Raw genomic sequence first — 18,811 nt, 5'->3', positions numbered from 1 at the left:
TCTGTGTCTGGCTTATTTCACTTAGTATAACGTCCTCCAGGTTCATCCCTGTTGTCCCAAATGGCAGGATTTCCTTTTTTAAGGCTGAATAGTATTCTACTGTATGTATACACCACATTTTCTTTATTCATTCATCCAACAATGGACACTTAGGCCACTTTCAAGAACCCCAGGTGATTGTCATAATGAGGCAAGTTTAAGAAACAGTGATGTCTAGACATATCACACAGCATGGCAATTTATTTTTTAGCAAAATATCATCTAGAGTTAACTGAAGGCAATTAAATCCTGACCAGGGCAAGGAAGAAGTCTTCCAGCCACAATACCCCTCAGAACAGCTGAGTACCCTGGCTCCATTTCCATGTGTGATGACTGCTGCCACCTGTAAGCAGAATGACTTCCAGTCCCTGGCTCAAACTGATTCAGTTATCTGTTAACCTTGCAATTTTTCAGAAGACTAAAATGATTTAGGTGAGCTTAAACAACATACCCAAACAACTACTCAGAAAAGAAGCACATTTGAACTTTAAAAAAAGTAAGAGTTGAGATTCTGAACAACTGCCTATAGCTTTTAATTGCTAGCTCACTGTTCAGTACAATAAATATGAATTGAGGGCCTTCTAAGTGCCAGGATACAGAGAGCACACAGTAAGACACTCAATATACATGTTAAGAAGTTATAACCATAGGGTGCCATGGAAACATAGAGGAAAGGCACCTAACCAGTCAATGGGGCAATGCTTTCTAGAGGAAGCAACACTTATTTATAAAACTCAAGGGAAAACAACTCTCTAAGAAAAGTTTAATGTCTCATTTCACTTTATAAGAAAAGTCAAGGGGAGGGGTGGATTATGTTTAAGTCTGCTTTAGCAATAGAAATATAGACAGTTTATATTTTAGCTGCAAGGCCTTTGTGCCTTGGAGTCTAACTACTGAAAAAATGCAGACCAAAACTACTACTGAAACAAATTTTCATCACTACACACTGTGTAGCCCAACAACTATTAAGAGACCAAACTGATAGTCATGAAGCTAAATATAGAACTCAAAAGTAAGAATAGCAGCAATAAAAAAAACCCAAAGCCAATTCAAGGCAACATCAACAAAGTGGCCTTCTCTCCTGACTGTAGGAATCTCATCTACATACACATGCATTGTAGAGTCTTTGCTATTAAATATCTCCATCAATTTGGAGACAGAATACTGATCCAGTGTTTAGTAAAGGCTATAAAGGTGTTAATTTTAATTTGCAAATACCCAATTTTAGTAACCTTAATTACTATTAGGCTATTAATTACTATTAGATTTTTAAAAATCTGGTGTGGTTCATTTGGGGGCTGGAGACTCTACTTTGAGAATAACTTCTATCATCAGAAGATACAGCAGGAATTTCAACATCTAGTGGACCTATGCTTAAATCCCAGTGATGGGTAAGTCATGGGCAAGTCACTTAGCTTCTTCATCTATGAAGTCGAGATTTTGCAAATTCCTGATTTTAAGACTTAGAAATTACTACTGATAAATTACTGAACATTACATCTGAAACTAATGATGTACTATAAGTTGGCTACTTGACTTTAAATTAAAAAAAGACTTAGAAATTACTTATATAAAATACCTTGCATGCAGGATCTGAAAAAGTGGTTATGAAATAAATTAAATAAATTAAAGTCTGTTTATTTTGCAGAGATGAAGCCTATTTTCAGGACTGAAAAATCAGAAAGCCTGATACAAAAATAGAAAAAGTTCATCATTACATTTGTGTGTGTGATTTATTCTCCTTTAACTTGGAACAGGAGGTCTGATGCCTTTCTTATGTGGCCAAGAGGTCAATGTCAGGTCTTATATTTTTGTGTTAGGATGTGCAGTAAAGAATTTAGCCTTTGGTCCTTTCATTGGAAATGATTAATTTTATCCTATTTCATAATGGAAAACAGCTGTTTAGAAATGTAGGCATTTCTTAACAGACATTTTGCACAGTGCTTTTTTTATATTTAGGGTAACAACTCCCAAGATATTTGTAGAATTCTGGTATTCCAATGATATCATGCTTCATTTGCAGTACCATCACACAGTAATTCAGTATCTCCACTGAAGCTCTTCTTTCACGCCATAAACATTAATTGAGAAAGGCTAACTGAACAATATTAGTTCCTTTTCATAAAATATAATACCAGAGAGCCTTTCCTGGAATGCAACAGAAAATTCTGCAATTTTGGGGATGTAGTTCAGGCCATCACTTTCATTTCTTGGAAACCAATTTCAGCACAGTAAAGTCAGCCAGTTTATCACATGCCAAATGAGTTTCCCAAAGGCATAATTTTGCTAGGAATGAGCCAATACAACCATGCATTTGTGAAGCTATTTTTGAATAAAACTGCTTTTATTCAGAGTGCCTAGATGAGTTGCAGTATCAACTAAACAGGTCAAATATTTTATTTCAGTCTTTGCTAATGCACTGAATGCCTGTGGATGCCAAATAAGTCTTTTTTTTTTCAGTATCTTCGGTACCATGCCTCAACTAAGCCGATCAATCTATATATAATAGGTCAGATTTCTATAACGTGCATCTAATAAATCAAAGTATTCAACTGTGTTTGGTGTAAACCACAACGTTAACCACTAGATCCTGACATGATTCATTTTGAACATTTCTGCACAAAAACTGAATCCCTAAGCAGTGACACAATGAAAAGCTTTAAGGCCTTATAAAGTGTTTCTGCTTCAAATTGAAGTATTCTGAGCCCAAGAGTAACACTACTGCAGAAGCACTATCTGTAGTCATAATTTTGACCAAGCTATACTAAAAATTTCAGGAGTTTCCTCAACACACAAAACCCAGGTATTTCTGAATGTACCTGTCACAGGCTCCAAGTCCAAAAGAGTTAGATTCCACCAAAATTCTTATCACATGAATTATATCTAGGTGCAGTTGTTCTCAAACTTTAGGGTGTATCAGAATCAGCTAGAGGGCTTGTTAAAACAGATTGACAAGCCCCATATCCAGTTTCTGATCCAGTAGGTCTGGACTAGGGCCTAAGAATCTGCATTTCTAACAAGTTTCCAGGTGACCTGGAACTGTACTGTTGGTCAGGGACCATACTTTGAGAACTACTGGCTAGGCACATAGTTAAGTGTATAGCTATTTGGGTAGTGTTTAGATCTCTTATAACCAGCTGCAATCTAAAACTTCACAAATAGCTTCTTGACCCAATTTGTCCCAAAAGTGTTCATCTACCAATCTTTAACATCCTGAGCAACAGTATTTCCTATCTTTACAAATGCTTATGATGTAATTTCTGCTGTACTCAACAGACACTCTTTTCTTAAACCACCACCTACAAAAGACTTTCAAGCCCTGGCAAATTCTTCATTTACTATATAAATGCATTTCATAGCAGTATCACTTGTTCTGTCTGTATTCCAAAACACAGCCTATTGAAATTCCAAGCCCTCTTAAAAATTCTTTTTGTTTCAGCACTCCTCATTTTTATACTGGTCATATTTCTTACAATGGTTTATTTTAAAATGTGTCTTAAACTGCAGTATTTCAACACATAATTTATTTATAGAGGAATATGTGACCTTCTTCAGTTGATACTGCCAGCTTTTTGATTTGAGAGAGAGAGAGAAAAGACGATGCCTCAAGCCCCATGATTGCTTCTTGCCTTAGGGCAAAGATGTATGTAGACTTAAGTGTATTCTTTGTAATATAAGAGTGCCCAGAAGATGGACTAGTCTACTCTTATAGTTCTGGTTCAGATGCTTTGGCTGTGTTAAGAATTGTTCAATAGACCAAATTTAAGCCTTACACAGTGACCTTATATGAAGATTTATCTGTAGAAATTGTCCTCTTTATAGACATGCCTGCCTTTGCGCAAATTGGCAAAAGGAAGTTTCCCAAAGTTGAAAGATACCTTGGTTAAGAATTTGAAGCATATTTTAGTGTTTTTAAAATCTCATTAGTTATCTAACAAAACAACCGTTCATTCTGTCAACCAATGTTTTTTGCACACTTGGTATGTGTCCAAATACTGTGTAAGGAGATGCAAAGATGAATAAAATATGGTCCCTTCCATCAAGTCACCTGCATATAACAGATAATCACAATATATTATGGTACAAGCCAATGGAAATACATAAAGAGTACTATGGAAACACAGGAGGGACTGAAATTAATATGAAGTAACACATATGTCAAGTATGTTTCACATACATTATATCCAGTAGTTCTTTTGACTGTCCTGGGAAACATGGTATTACTTCCTTATCCATTTTATAAATGAAGGTCTTCAGAATTAAATAATAAATTACCCAAGATCCAACTAGTGACCTGAATCCAAGTCTTTGGACTTCAACTCATTTGCTCTTTTCACTAGAGCACAACAATCCCTTGTCACTGAATTAAAAAAAAATTATGATTTTTAAATATGTGACCTTCTTGTATAATTTTTTTGTCACTTTTCACAGATGTGGAGCATAAGAAATATTTCATGCTTATCAAAACTGCTATAAAAAAGTACAACAATCAATGGTGTTTTCATTATCTATTTCTATGTAACAAATTACCCCCAAAACTTAGTGGCTTAAAAAAACATTTATTATCTCATAGTATCTATGGGCATGGCTTAACTGGGTCCTCTGGCTCAGGCTGCAATCTGGGTATTAGCCGGGGATGCAGTCATCTCAAGGCTCAACTGGGGAAGGATCCGCTTCCAAGCTCACTCACTTGGCTGTTGGCAGGATTCAGTTCCTTGCAGGTTGTTGGACTGAGGGCCTCAGTTCCTCACTGGCTGTTAGTTGGAGGCTGCCCTCAGTTTCTTGTCATGTGGGCCTCTCCATAGGGCAGCTCACAACATGGCAGCTTGCTTCATCAGAGTGATCAAGCAAGAAGAGCCAGAGAGAGAAAAAGAGAGTGCAAACAAGATGGAAGTCACAGTTTTTTATAACCTAATCTTGAAAGTGACATCTGATCACTTTGTTGTAGTCTGTTCATGAGAAACAAGTCACTAGGGGGGCGTCTGGGTGGCTTAGTCGGTTAACCGTCTGCCTTAGACTCAGATCATGATCCCAGGGTCCTGGGATTGAGCCCCACATTGGGCTCCCTGCTCAGCCGGGAGTCGGCTTCCCCTTCTCCTTCTGCCCCTCCCCCCACCCCACTCATGCCCTGTCTCTATCTCAAATAAATAAATAAAATCTTTAAAAAAATAAAAAGAAACAAATCACTAGGTCCGGCACACACACAAGGGTGGGGGGAGATAACACAAGAGTGTGAATACCAGGAGGTGGGGATCATTGGGAGCCATTGTTACAAGATCGCAATCACGAATGGCAAGAGAATGGCAAGAGGCACTTGGTCACTGTGTCACGGAGACACCATGGAATGGCAGAGATTCCAATAAATGAAGACCATGTGGCTAAGCAAAAGGATGCAATCAATGTTGCCAAAGGATCTGATATTTCACAAGTGGTTGGAAAGTCAGACTTTTTTGTAACATTTCACAATTTTTAAAATACTGGCAACAAATTCCTATTTTTTAAAAAAGAAGTGTATTCATATAATGCAAGTTAAATAACAGAGGTTCGTGAAAAATCATCCAACTAGATGATGCCTTAATATTCAGTCCAAACCTGCTGTTTGATTTCAGATTCTGATAAACACTACTGGTCAATAAAAATCAATGAAGTTCTTTTAAAAAAAATGCGTGCGCCTATGGGCCACCAGTCTGCCATCCTTGCCATAACCTTTGTAATTTCCTTCATGGTATAGGTAAAAGGGCAAGGGTTCTGGTGTCTGGTATGCATATCTTGGTTCTGCCACTTCCATTGACCATGTCCCTGGGCCTATGACAAGGGTCAGAGAAATGATCCTCAGGGCTCATGCTGTATTTTCGTACTTGTCTCCCCTACCAGACAACAAGGTCCTGGAGAAAGAGAGGGAGAGAGACTATCCCCCTGACATCCACACTCCCTTATCTCATTTCCCTGCTTCATTTTCCTCCATAGCACTTACTATACCACCTAAAACACTACACATTCTTTTTATCTTGTTTATTGTCTGTCCTCTCCAGTAGAAGGTAAAGTTCATAAGATCACAAATCCATTTTGTTCACTACTTTATCTTCACAATCTTGAACTGTGCCTGGCATACAGTAGGAGCCCAATAAATATTTGCTGAATGAATTCCATTGTTCATAGTACTTAGCATATAGGGTCTGGCACAAAGTAGATGCTCAAAAAATGTTACTTGAACTGAAAACCATTCACTGTCCTGATAAGACAAATGGGGTGAAATGAGGCCAGAGAATGGCAGGCAGATCATAAAGGACCCTGCATGCCATGTCATGTTAATCTTAAAGCATGAGGGTAAAATGATCCATGTTCAACCAACTTGGCATACAAGATACTTTGTTCAAAGTAATAGTTGCTGGCATTTATATAGCATTTACTGTGTGCCACGTAATGTTATAAACACTTATGTTAAGTCATTAAGACTCAGAACAAAGTGTGTGATGCAGGTATTATTACCACCCTCCTCTTCCAGATGAAGAAACTGAGGCACAGAGAGGCTAACTTTCCTAAGTTTACGTAAGAACAAGAATTTAAACCCAGGCAATCTGGTTCCAAGTTCTGTGCTCTTAGCCATTACGCTACTCCAAACTAAATGTAAGAAACATGTTCTGGAAAAAGTTTAATTTAAAATGCAAAAAAATAAAGATAAATAAAATGCAACTATACTGTTTTACAATATGTTAAAAGATGAAGGATTCTGGTGTCAAATATATTTAGGTTTGTATCTTGGCTCAACCATGTTCTAGCAGTGCAACCTCATGCCAGTAGCTATGCTGAGTCTGTTTTTATTTTAGCCATAAAAAAGGGAGATTAATACATATCCTGAGGGGTGGTTATGAGGATTAAATGGCATAATGAACCTATGTAAGGTACCCAGCCCATGTGGTAGCTATTATTATTACCAAGAGGGAATTTATTCTATAAATATATTGCTAAGCAGCTACCAAACTTACTTAACAGAGTTTTGCAATTCCATTTAGAATTTAAGTTGATTTACATGGAATTAATATATAACATTATAAAACACTAATTTTAAATTCTTCCTCATCTGACCTTTACAGCTCTCTATGGTCAATCAACCAACCAATCTCTCTCTCCCAACAACCATTATTGTATACAATGTGTCAAGCCCTGGAAGCAAATCTCTGCCCTCTTGGAATTCAATTAAAAGAGAATTATATACAAACTTCAGGTTATAAAGTAAGTAAGTTCTGGGGATGTAGTGTACTGCATGGAAAAAAAAGAACTAAATGTAATATGAAAATACTATGAAAGAGAAAAAATGAGAGGTCATTAAAAAGCACTTGGGCAGCACATTATTGATGTTGACTGGGAAAGATTCATAGTGATAACTTTTGAGCAATATGCAGGAATTTGCTCTGCAAGAGTGAGAGTAAAATAGGCAAAGCACTAGGTGAGCACACTGTAAGCCTAGGAAAACTAAAAAGTTCAGGATGGTTGGGACATTCCAATGGTTGGAAAAGGTGTGGGCAGAGCTAAGTACCAAGTAAGGCTGGAGAGAATTTGGAATCATACTGTAAAAGGCCCTGTCTGCCATGCTGAGAAGTCTGGACTCGGGAGGGTAGGCAAAAAGCAGCCAGTGGGTATCTTTGGGCACATAACGAAGTCAGCTTTGGTCTTCAGGATGGTATCCCTGACAGCAATGTTTAAGAGGGACTACAAGACCAGTGCTCTAACCCCTGAGCTATAGGGCCTAAGAGGGACTATAGTCCAGAAAACGGTAAAGGAAAAAGTTAAGCTATTTTCATGGTTCAGATAAGAAATGATGGCAGCTTGGAATAAGGCAATGGGATGGAACCGGCTGGACTCAGGAGACATTTCTGAGGTAGAAGTGACAGGACCAGGTAACCAAGTAGATATGGGAAGTGACAGGAGAGTAAAGAATTAAAGACTCCATCATCTCTGGCTGGAAAGAGAAAAAAGACAGCGTTCAAACAAAAAGAGAATACTGGGAATAGAACAAGTTCTGGAGGAAAATAATAAGCTCCATCTTGAGTATTTTTAAGGTTAAGTGACCTATAACACATTGAGCAGTAGAGCTGAAAAAGTATGTCAAAAGCTCATGAGACAGCTTGGGGGTAGAGAAAGAGCTATAGGAATCATCAGAATATAGTTAGTATTTAAAGCCATAATAATGGATAAGATTGCTCAGGAAATGAATACAGAATAGGACTAGGACAGAAGCCTTAAAAGCACCAAGGCTTAAGGAAGCAGGCAAAGGAGCAGGAGTAACTTAGGAAAGGAGAAAGAACTAGACACTTATAAAGAGAACCAGAGTGAGGAGCATTATGAAATTGAAGGAAGGCAATTCAAGGAAAGGATGGCTCAATAGTGTCAATTATCTCAAAGAGGACCAAAAACGGATAAGAGTGGAAATGGATGTGGCAGCCTGAGAATGGTGCCATCAGCTATTAAATGGCAATAGGCTAGGGAATGGGAATTAATACAGTCTTCTTTGTTCATGAATAATGGTTAAAAGGGAAGAATGGGATAAGGATAATGGCTTAAGGGAATAGCAAAGTAAAGGCAAAGTTTTTGTTGTTTAAAGGTTACTTGTTTATGCTGTAAGTGCAAGAAACCAGAGAGGGAGAGACTGAAAATTCAAAAAAGAAAGAGACTGCTATGACTCATTCACTTGGCACTTAGCGTACACATGTGCTTTATATTGGTAATATTGCACATTTAGCAATGCTGGCACAAACTAAGTGCTCAACAAGTTGACTTCTTATTGTTTTTCTTCATGTATTTATGCATATTATCTGGCCAATAAAAGTGCACAATCTTAACACAAGAATATACAAAAAAAAGGAAATAGTGTGGTGGAATTGTGGAAGGGGCTTTAAGCAACACAGACCCAGAACAAGAATTTTTATCCAGCACTTAACAGTGTACAAACCAAAGAAAAATCATTTCACCTCTTTGTACCTCAGTTATTCAACTGTTAAATGGGAAGAATACTGTGCATTCTTGCAAGCTTGTGAGGAATAAATGAGATATTAAAAAGCACTTTATGTACAACTTGGTGCTCAAGAAGTAGTAGTAGTTATTATTATAATCATTTTTCCTACCATTAGAGCACCTAGAAGTGTCACTGACTGGAGCGCCTGGGTGGCTCAGATGGTTAAGTGTCTGCCTTCGGCTCAGGTCATGATCCCAGGGTCCTGGGATCGAGCCCCACATCAGTCTCCTGGTTCAGCGGGGAGCCTGCTTCTCCCTCTCCCTCTCTCCCTGCTCATGCTCTCTCTCTCTCCCTCTCTGTATCTCTGTGTCTCAAGTGAATAAATAAAATCTTAAAAAAAAAAAGTGTCACTGACTTTTCAGGATGTGCCTATGACTGAGGGTAAATAAATAATACAGAAGCATAGCAGCCATTGTGGAAGCATAAAATGACATCAGCTCTTGGTCAGACTTTTCAAAACTTTGATCGTTTGTGTACCACCAACATGATTTCTGCCACATCCAAGCATTGCAACTTAACACTTTTCTTTAAATCAACTCATTTTTCTTTAATTGGTCCCATTCTAAAGAATTGTAACTGTGAAGTGGTGGGTTTGATGTGTTCTCTTTTTTTTCTAATATACAGTAACCATTAAAACAAAGCATTCATCCCCAGAACCACCCCATGTCATCTCCCAAACTACTTTTGGCTGCTTTTGGCTGCTCTACTTTTGAGACCCTTAGGAAGATATCAGGCTAGCAACTGGTTAGTTTACTTAACTTTCCTGCCATTAACGACTACCACTTACAAAGGTTTGCAGAACATACCAGTGAAACCAAAAGACAAAGTTCACGCCAATAATATACACTGAATCTTTTCATGGGAAGTCTTATGTTGTCTAAAGCTAAACGGACAACCCAACAATTTATCTTTTATTTAATCCCTCCACCTTTATTTTCTCAATTACAAATGAAAATGATATTAGGAATAAAGACCAATTTTGTGGCCTAGGCTGAAGAACAAAACCAAAGGGAGGAGAAATAAAGTAGTGGGTTTTGTTCTGAAGCACTTAGCAGTTCAGGTGAAAGAAATGGTAACCATGCAGATCATCCAAGTGAAAAACTGCTATCTTCAAGAGAGTGGAATATTCCTCTATAAAGGCAAACCACGATCAGTTATTAACCAATACCTTTTAAGTCTGTACTATAAACCAGGAAGCTCTCCATCACTCCAACAACAAAAATCACCAACCAGAACCAGGAAAGAGAACTTCATTCACTGATAACAACTACAGATACTTTATATACGTGATTTTGGAGCCAGTCTTAAATCCACTATATTAAGAGCCACACTACACACTTTTTAATCCTACAATCCACTCTCTTAGAATTACTGACCTATTCATTCAGGGGAAAAAAAAACATATCCTAAACTCAAAATATACAAAAGATTATGGATAATATGAAAAGATCAAAGAATTTGTTTACAATCTAGCATAGGGAATAAGATTTATATAGTCCCCAAATGGTAGTTCTCAGGACTGAAGAGGACTGTTGGGAATTTTTTCCCCAATATCATATTACAAAAAACTTCAAACATATGGCAAAGTTGAAATTTCGCAGTGAGCACGCAAATACCTACTACTGAGATTCTACCATTTTCACTCTGTTGGGATTTTAAAAATAAGACTATGTGTGATAGAGAATTTTGGTAGGCCATAGTAAGGCTGCTTCTCAAAACTTTTGATCGATGGGGTGCATGAACAAAAAAAAAGTCTGGAAACCACAAATCCACCCTCAGTGTTTAACTCTCCTGCCAACCTACAGTCATAATCCATTCAGATCTCATGGCTGGCCATTTTAGGTCTCCACACCCTTGTCCACTACCTGAACTATATCCTTCCCGGCCCTCTTTCAAGGCTCAGCACAAATCTGTGAAGCCTCCCCCAACTTTCAAATCCTCATTCAGAATTAACCATGCCCCCTATAGGGGCCATAGTTTTCATCGATCGCGATTAGCTCACAGTATCTGCAACTTGATTTTGTCTTTTACTAAACTGACCTCTGTAAGTACAGAGAATACCCTTTTTAACCTCTGAATCCTCAGCAATAGGCATACTACCTAGACTATAGCAAGCAATAAATGAATATAAATAAATGACTCCGACCTGTCTTTACCCAGGAACCAGGGAAGATTTTAGGTGAGTATGGGAAGGATCTAATCACATTGGCACTTTAGAAAGATTCATCTTAGAGCACCATTGTTAAGATCATGAGCTCTGGAGTCAGACTGCCTGGGCATGAATCCCAGAATCTCAGCTCTGCCATTTATTGCTAGGTGACTTTGGGCAACTTTCTAAACCTCCTGTGCCTCAGTTTCCTCATTTGGAAAACAGGGATAATACTGCTTCACAGGTTATTGTGAGGATCAAATGAAATAATTTTGTTGTTAAAGCACATAGATTAGCACCTGGCACATACTAAGCATTCCATCAGTTAGTCACTGTCACCAGCAACCAGGTTAATAATGACACTGAGGTAAAAAGTCCTTAAAGCTTGGGTGGTAGCAATGAAAACAAAAGGCAAAGAATCGTCATGAATGAAGAATCTACTGAAGATGTTCAGTCAGGAAGGCAAACAAATGAATGTCATATTATCTTTTGCTACTTTGTATGTTTGATATAGCTCTTTACTAGATTTTTTGTTATTAAAAACAGCTATAATCTATCCAGCCCAGGCACAGATTTGATGATGTGCACAAGGAGTTCTAGCATGAATGGACTGTAGCCACAAACTCTATGACCACTGCAAGCTTCTTGATGCAGGTCTTTCAGTCTCTCAGATGATTTTTTTTTCCTCTACATTACTCCACCCAGGACCATTTCTTTATGATTCTCACAATTCCCTGTCCTGTCTTCCAATTGTGACCACATACCCAAGAGCCTTGGTTGGAAAATGGTTTTGAGGTTTTGTCCTACCCAACCCTGTACTACTTTTTCTTCTTCCTGCCCACCTCCTTTACTTCTCAAGCCTTGCTATTCCCCACACGTAAGAACTTGAAACCTAAGAGTATGGGAAAGCAACAGAGCAATAGGAGCAGTGCCAAGAACTGGGGATGCTGCCAAGCTGTTCTCCAGGCCCCATATGCAGTGACCAACTACATGCAGATTGGACTTAACTGCCCATGGGGCCTCACATGCTTGCTATTCCTTTTTGCTTCTACTGATTCTCTTTCTCCCACTTAAAAGCAGCCCTTCCAAACCCAGAACCCATTCAAATCCAACCCATCCCTGAAGAACTAGAGATCCATCTTCTTCAAGGAAGCCTCCCCTGACCCTTTTAGCCCACAGATATCCCCCCAACACACAGATACTGTACTTACAGTCTGTACCATAAAGCATAATCACATACACACTTATACCATTAAATAAATCTTTCATGTTTATATATTTGATTTTCCAAGGGCAGGAAACCATGTCTCACATGTCCCTTAAGCCCCTCACTCTCAGTGGTCTAATACTTGTTGAACAGTGACTGAATCAGTGGGTTTTGTTTTTTTTTTTTTATTTGTTTAGGCTAAGGCAGGAGGAGATAGAAGCATGTGGAAATGAAAAAGGCTGAATGGACAGATGGGTAAAAAAAAAAAGCGCACACGGTCAAAACGGGGGGGGGGGGGAGGAAGTTGTAGAAGAAAGGTATTCGATTAACATCTGTTTAATTGATTTGCTGCCAGGTTGGAAAGAGACATACGGAAGAGGGTTGCCAACTAGAAAAATTTGGAAAAAGGCATTTCAGCTTGAGGCAGAAGACAGCAGAAAGATGGGGCCACAATAGAAATTCGGCTAAAACCCAGAGATAGGCCACTGGATGAGTGAAGGTAAAAAGGGAGTTATTGGGATGACATGGGTAGAGATATGGTTGTGTTGGAGAGCGAATCGGTAGGGGGTGGTATGAAAGGGTGGGTAAATGGATAAAATGATAAAGGATAGTTAGGCAAGTGGATTAGCTGATTAGGCGGTGAGTGAGTAGATGGGGGACAGGTTAGTGGGTGGGTGGTTAGGTGTTTAGCTGGGAGGGAATAGGTGTGGGGCATATTATTTAAGATCCGGCCCCTCCCTCACCTTGACCCGGAAGCGGATGAGTGCTAGCCTCACGCAGTGGCTCAGGCAGGCCGGTGGCAGGAACCAGGCCCGTGGAGGAGGGGTGCCCTTGTTGCCCACGTGTCCCACGATCAGTTGCGCTGTCTGCCGCTCGGCCTGGCACCGACGGCCCCATTCGGCCAGCCGGTCCTTTCCCAGGCCCCCGGGGAACATGACCACCAGCTCCAGGCCGTCGCCGCCGGGATAGGCACAAGCCTGGCATAGCGCTGACAAGTAGCCCAGCATGGCGTTCCACTGGCCGCCACACACCCAATCCGTCTGGTAGCCACCATAAAGCCGCGGAAGCGCGGAGCCCGCGTCCACAAGCACCCGGGCCCCGGGCAGCGGAGGGGGCGGCGGCAGCGGCGGTGGCGGGTGCAGCCCAGGGTGCGCCTGGCCGTGGTGGTGGAAGTGGTGCGCGGGGTGATGGTGCCGAGTCGGCCCTGCGCCCCCGGAGTAGGCACCCAAGGCAGCGGGCGAGAGCGGCGGTTGCAGAGGCGCGGAGCCTCTGGCGGCGCGTGGAGCCCCGGGCGCTAGCGCTGCCGTAGGCGGCAGCTGACGATGCTGGTGCTGTTGCTGCTGGCGCGAGACCGTGCGCGCGAGTTTGAGGAGGTCCACGGGCACCACGGCCCCGGGACAGCGCTTCTCCAGGAACTCTTGGAAGCCCTGGACGCCCATGCTTCGTCGGTGGGCAGACGAGACGGCGGCTGCGCGAGCAGGTTAGGCGGCGATCTGGGCGCGAAGCTGGGGGCGGGCGCGTGCGCACTCCGCGGGGGGCGAGGGGGCGGGAAAAGGATTCCCGAGGGGAGGGGTGAGCGAGCGAGGGGATGAGGGCGGGGTGGGGAGGAGACCACAGAGTGGATTTGGGTGGGGAGAAGGGGTGAGGCCGATAGGACTCAGGAGAGGCTGGGAGGATAAAAGCGATGACAGGCTCTAGTGACTTCTGTTTTTTTTTTTCCCCCCCTCTCCGGCCGCTCTTCACCGCTTCAAAAGGGGTGAAGCCTCTTCCTTCCACCTCCGGGAGCCATGTTGCCTCGTCTTCTCTATGGTACACGCTTTCTAGCTGGGGGAGGGGGAGCGGGGCAGGGAGGAGGGGCATCCTGGGAGTTGTAGTCTTCTCTATGGCCTCAGGATGCAGTCGAGGAACAAGATTACCACCCCTTGCTGCCCTTGCGGTCACAGGATCCGAGGTGGCGGGGCGTGAAACGTGTTTAGGATTTGCACGCCAATTCCCTGCATCCGCCGAGTTGCTTCAGGCTATTTACCAGGAAAAGGAGTTGGGGGGAGAAGTGATGCATCATGGGAAAGGAAGTAGAGTGGATTGAGTTCAGCTAAACAACGCTAAAATTCCCGAGGAGGGAGCGTTTTCCTTTCCGGGGGGAAAAATAATATGCGTAGCTTTTAATGAATGAGATGGGATACATATGAAACGTAAAAGTGCTAACCAACTTTTCTGTAGTAATCCACTTAACTTTTAACACCGTAATTCTTCGAAGAGTTCTTGGCCCCAATTTATGAGTGGTGAAATTGACATTATTTGCCCAACGGAATGCAGAGACAAAGTGAAATGATCACTTTTTTTTTCAGAATGTCTTTGGTCAGGGAAATAAGCACCAACACAAATTAAACTTCAAGTTGTACCTTTCCACTACTCATAGAGCTACAGTGTCCTATAGTTAGGACCTTTGTGAATCTGTCAGGGAGCTCTTGCAGAATAACTGTAAGGGCTACAATTTCAGACGTAACAGAATCATAATCTTTTGGAAAAATCGATTTTCAGCACGCTTCTAAGTTGATTCTGATGTAGCACCAGTCTTCTGACTGCCTTTTAAGGCCCACTCTTAGCAGGAGGAGGGCAGAAAACAAGATCTGTTTTGTAATAGCGAGTAGTAGCCAGATCTGGCTTGGAAAATAATGAAAGATGGGAGATAATGGCAGGCAGAGTTAAAATGCAAAAGTGCAGAACCCAAGAGTAGTTAAGATGAATGAAGTTTGAGAACAGTCTAGTAGGATGCAAAAGCTGAAAATGCTTCAAGCTCCAAAAAGGAATTTATCATAAAAGAATAGTGCAGATAGAACAAGCTAGATTGGCAAGGAATAAATAGATGGTGAAGCAGTGCACATAGGTAACTCTTTGAAAATGAGCAGTGGCTTGAAGGGATGAAAGATGGAAAGAACAGAGGTTTTCTAGTACAGTGAACACCTATTGGATTGTCTCTCAGCCCTCCTTTTCTGAGAATTGACCCTCCTCCCATTGACAGTTACAGCAAAAACTGTCATGTTCTTATAACCATAGCTGAATGGGTCAAAGGTAGACAAATAATCCAAGCTGGGTCAGTCAGAATCTCATTTCCTATAAAGTTGGAATTGGATCAGAGAGATCAGTTTTTCTCTAAGCATAAAACTTGGAAGCTATCAGCAATTTTACCACCAGAGGGACAGAAGTAAAATATACTGCTCTACAGAAAGAGAAGAAAAATGCAGATTCTCAGCACAGAGATGAGAGAGAGTCTTCTTTGTGTTTAAGTTCCAGGGTCTTTATCATTCCTGAAGCATTCTTGGTCCTTGGTTTCTGTGAGGCAATCCCATATCCTATTACTACTTTTCAGACAGAATTGGGTTAGAAACTACTTAGGACCAAAAAAAACAAAAAATAAAAACCAAAAAACTTTCAAGAACTGATATGAGAAATGGAGTGTGGCAATTTACAGACCCTAAAATATGGAACTGGCAGAGATTGGAGATCTCCCACAGCAGTTAACAGCAAGTTGGCATTCTGTGTTACTTGGCAGTTAAGCAGTTGCTTATTGCTCTTGGCACTCAAAACAGAGCAGCCCCTCTACCTGTATCAAGAGATCTGCAATTGCTGAGTGTCCGATATTCATGGGCTTTGCTGATTTAGAGCAGTAGAACTCTTATGTCAAACGTTTCACTGATTAGGAAATTGGCATCTGGGTAACTGGAATGAGGTTATCTGTATAAGCCTCCATAGATTCCTTATTCTCCAAGCCCCCACAAATGTGATGATGCCTCCCTCTGTAAATGCATTCAGCTGGAATGCAAGGAAGAGAGGGTAGGTGTAACATACCCACAGCAGATCAGAAGAGAGAGATGGGGCGCCTGGGTTGCTCAGTCAGTTAAGCGCCAGACTTCATTTTGGCTCAGGTTGTGATTTCAGGTCATGGGATCAAGCCCCGCGTTGGGCTCGGCGCTCAGTGCGGAGTCTGCTTCTCCCTCTCCCTCTCTCTCACTCTCATAAATAAAATCTTTAAAGAGAAAGATGCCTCATAGCCTTGAACTCAGCCTATTATTATCTACCCAAGCTCTGAACTGCAGACCTTGAGCAGAATGCCAGGGGGAATAAGTTAAAACATTAGATAGAGTGCTAAGAGATAGAAGCTGCAACAGGATGAGCCAGGTTATTCCCTTCAGTAGATCTGAAGATTCAAAGAGCATAATTTGACAAGGTTCTTGGACTTGTTATTAGCATTCTGAGTCCCCTCAAATGAAATCCACAGGCAGTCAAATGAGGTTTTGAGGAAGTTGTATCACTAGAAAATCATATCTAGTGAGTAGGGACCACGAGTCAGAACAGTGATTTTCAAAGTATGGTCCCAGGACCAGCACATCAGCTTCACCTACAAACTGTTAGAAATTCTCAGGCCTCATCTCAGGCCTCCAGAATCAGAAACTCTGTGAGTGGGGCCAGCAATCTGTGTTTTAAGTAATGTCAAAATAAACAAAACTCGACATTAGTTAAAGCAGTGAAAACTGAGTGATGGGCATTAAGGAGGGCACTTGTGATGAACAGTGAGTGTTATATATAAGTGATGAATCACTAAATTCTACTCCTGAAACCAGTTTTACCATATATGTTAACTAGAATTTAAATAAAAACTTGAAATTAAAAAAAGAGCAGTGAAAACGGATTTTATTCAGTAACTACTGCCAGCAGGGGAAAAAGCTGGGCTCTGTTCCCACTTGTGCAGAGGTGACTGGGCGTTGTAAAGTGAGGATGAGGGAGAACAGAGAAGGAGGGGGCAGGGCCTCAAGGAGAGTCAGAGAAGTGAAAAATTACCAAAAGTGGGTAAGAGTGCAAAAGCAATTAGGCCAGCTAGGTCTGCTAGCTGGCACTTACGGAAGTTAGGGTGCTATCCTACAGAGACTTTGAGATAGAGGCCCTAGCCTTTCTGATGATTACATTTCAAAGGAATGGCTCTCAGATCTTTAAGAAGTATCTTTCTGAGTTGTTAAGAGATACATATACATCTTAAGGGGACAGGGGAAGAACTCACAGTTGTAAGCCCTTTTTAGTAAATGCTCTAAAAAAGGGAGGTCCGGGGCCTATCTTTAAGTGTTGGCTAGAGCAAACTATAAGTTCTGACAGCCCTGAGCTTTCCAGATGGGAAATGGGTCATCTCAGGGACTAGCCTTAGGCTTCCAGAAGCCATACTAAAGTTTGGTCAAGTCTCTTGGCACAGGTGTTTGAAGGGAGTGTTTGTGTTGAGAAAAGTTTTTGCAGGTCTCTCACCTCCAGGTGACTGTAATGCACTCTCAAGTTTGAGAATCACTGCTCTTCTAGAACATGCCCTAGATCCAAGTACAGACTGGTTAAGTGAGAGGGTGTATCAGTAAATTGACTCGCATAAGTTTTTCTATGCCCGTAATTTATTTCCTTTATTCCTATCCAGGTGGAAATGGTGCATACTTGGACCTGGTGGCTGATAATGGTGTGCCCCTCTCCTTTCCTAAAAGGGAATTTTGATCATGGTTAATCTATTTCTGTATTTCTCATGTTAGATCTATTGGTGGCAGTTAAGTTTACTAAAGGTTGCAGGATCAAGAGGAGTCACATTTAGGTTGTCACTGAAGTAGATGAGGAAGGGGCATGTCGATGCCATGCCATTGCTTCTGGATGCAGAAGTTGCATGTGACTTGCATTTATCCGTGGATTCTGTTAGGTATGGGCATTTTTGGAATTGTAGCTATGGGGAAAATGGCATGTGTTTATGGGCAGTTAAGAGGAGGAGTATAGGTAAAGATCTGTTGTTTTGTCTTCCCAGCACCCCTTTTCTACCACCTTCTCTACCTTATCCTCATGGTTGCAGCAGGAGCCATCCTTTATGTGCCTTCACAGAGAATTTGGGATTGAGCTGGAGAAGAGATGAAAAATCCTGGCTGCATTCAAGCACCTGATATATTTGTTCCTAAGGTCCATCTGCATTATCCCTGGGTTTTGTGAGACACCACCATCTTTATAATAAATTCCTCTTTTTGTTTAAGCTTGTTCAAATTGGATTTCTATTACTTGTACACAAGAGTCTTAACATACCTAATACAGGAGAAACTTTAGGCCAGAGAGGGTAGAGATAACATAGGCCAAAGCCCTGAAAGCAGAAGGGGATAGATGTCACAGAATAGTAGTTAAGGGGTGTGCTTTGGAGCCAAGATCTGGGTTCCAATACTAGTTCAACTCCTTATTAGCTATCTAACTTTAACAAGTTACTTAGCCTCTTGATCCCTTACTGTATCTGTGAAATAGGGACTCATTAATTCATTCAACAGATTTGGTACCTACTACATGCCAGGAATAAAGCTGGACACTGGGAGAAAGCAGTTTTCAGCAGTCGAGGAGCTTAGAA

The 18,811-nt window shown here is 41.2% G+C and overlaps 1 protein-coding gene and 1 long non-coding RNA gene across 4 annotated transcripts in view; one reads left to right on the top strand and one right to left on the bottom strand.

Moving 5' to 3' along the window:
- Positions 1 to 13,849, bottom strand: part of FAM120C (family with sequence similarity 120C) — a 104,636-nt gene extending 90,787 nt beyond the window's left edge. For 2 of the 3 annotated variants that reach the window (XM_021703945.2, XM_021704023.2), the window contains exon 1: positions 13,152 to 13,849. In XM_021703945.2, coding sequence (XP_021559620.1) covers positions 13,152 to 13,847 — 696 coding nt within the window. In that variant the 5' untranslated portion in view covers positions 13,848 to 13,849. Of the gene's footprint in view, positions 1 to 4,827; positions 4,869 to 13,151 lie in introns of those variants that run through there. The other variant, XM_044911663.1, reaches the window with a different exon arrangement.
- On the top strand, positions 13,787 to 18,325 carry LOC110592913. The gene is made up of 4 exons (XR_002481134.2): positions 13,787 to 13,888; positions 14,163 to 14,217; positions 17,970 to 18,130; positions 18,233 to 18,325. It is a non-coding gene; the product is annotated as an uncharacterized LOC110592913 (long non-coding RNA).
- The last annotated feature ends 486 nt before the right edge of the window (positions 18,326 to 18,811 follow it).

The sequence above is a fragment of the Neomonachus schauinslandi genome, chromosome X (assembly GCF_002201575.2).
Source record: "Neomonachus schauinslandi chromosome X, ASM220157v2, whole genome shotgun sequence".
NCBI lineage: Eukaryota > Metazoa > Chordata > Mammalia > Carnivora > Phocidae > Neomonachus > Neomonachus schauinslandi.
This window is presented reverse-complemented; position numbering and strand designations above follow the sequence as displayed.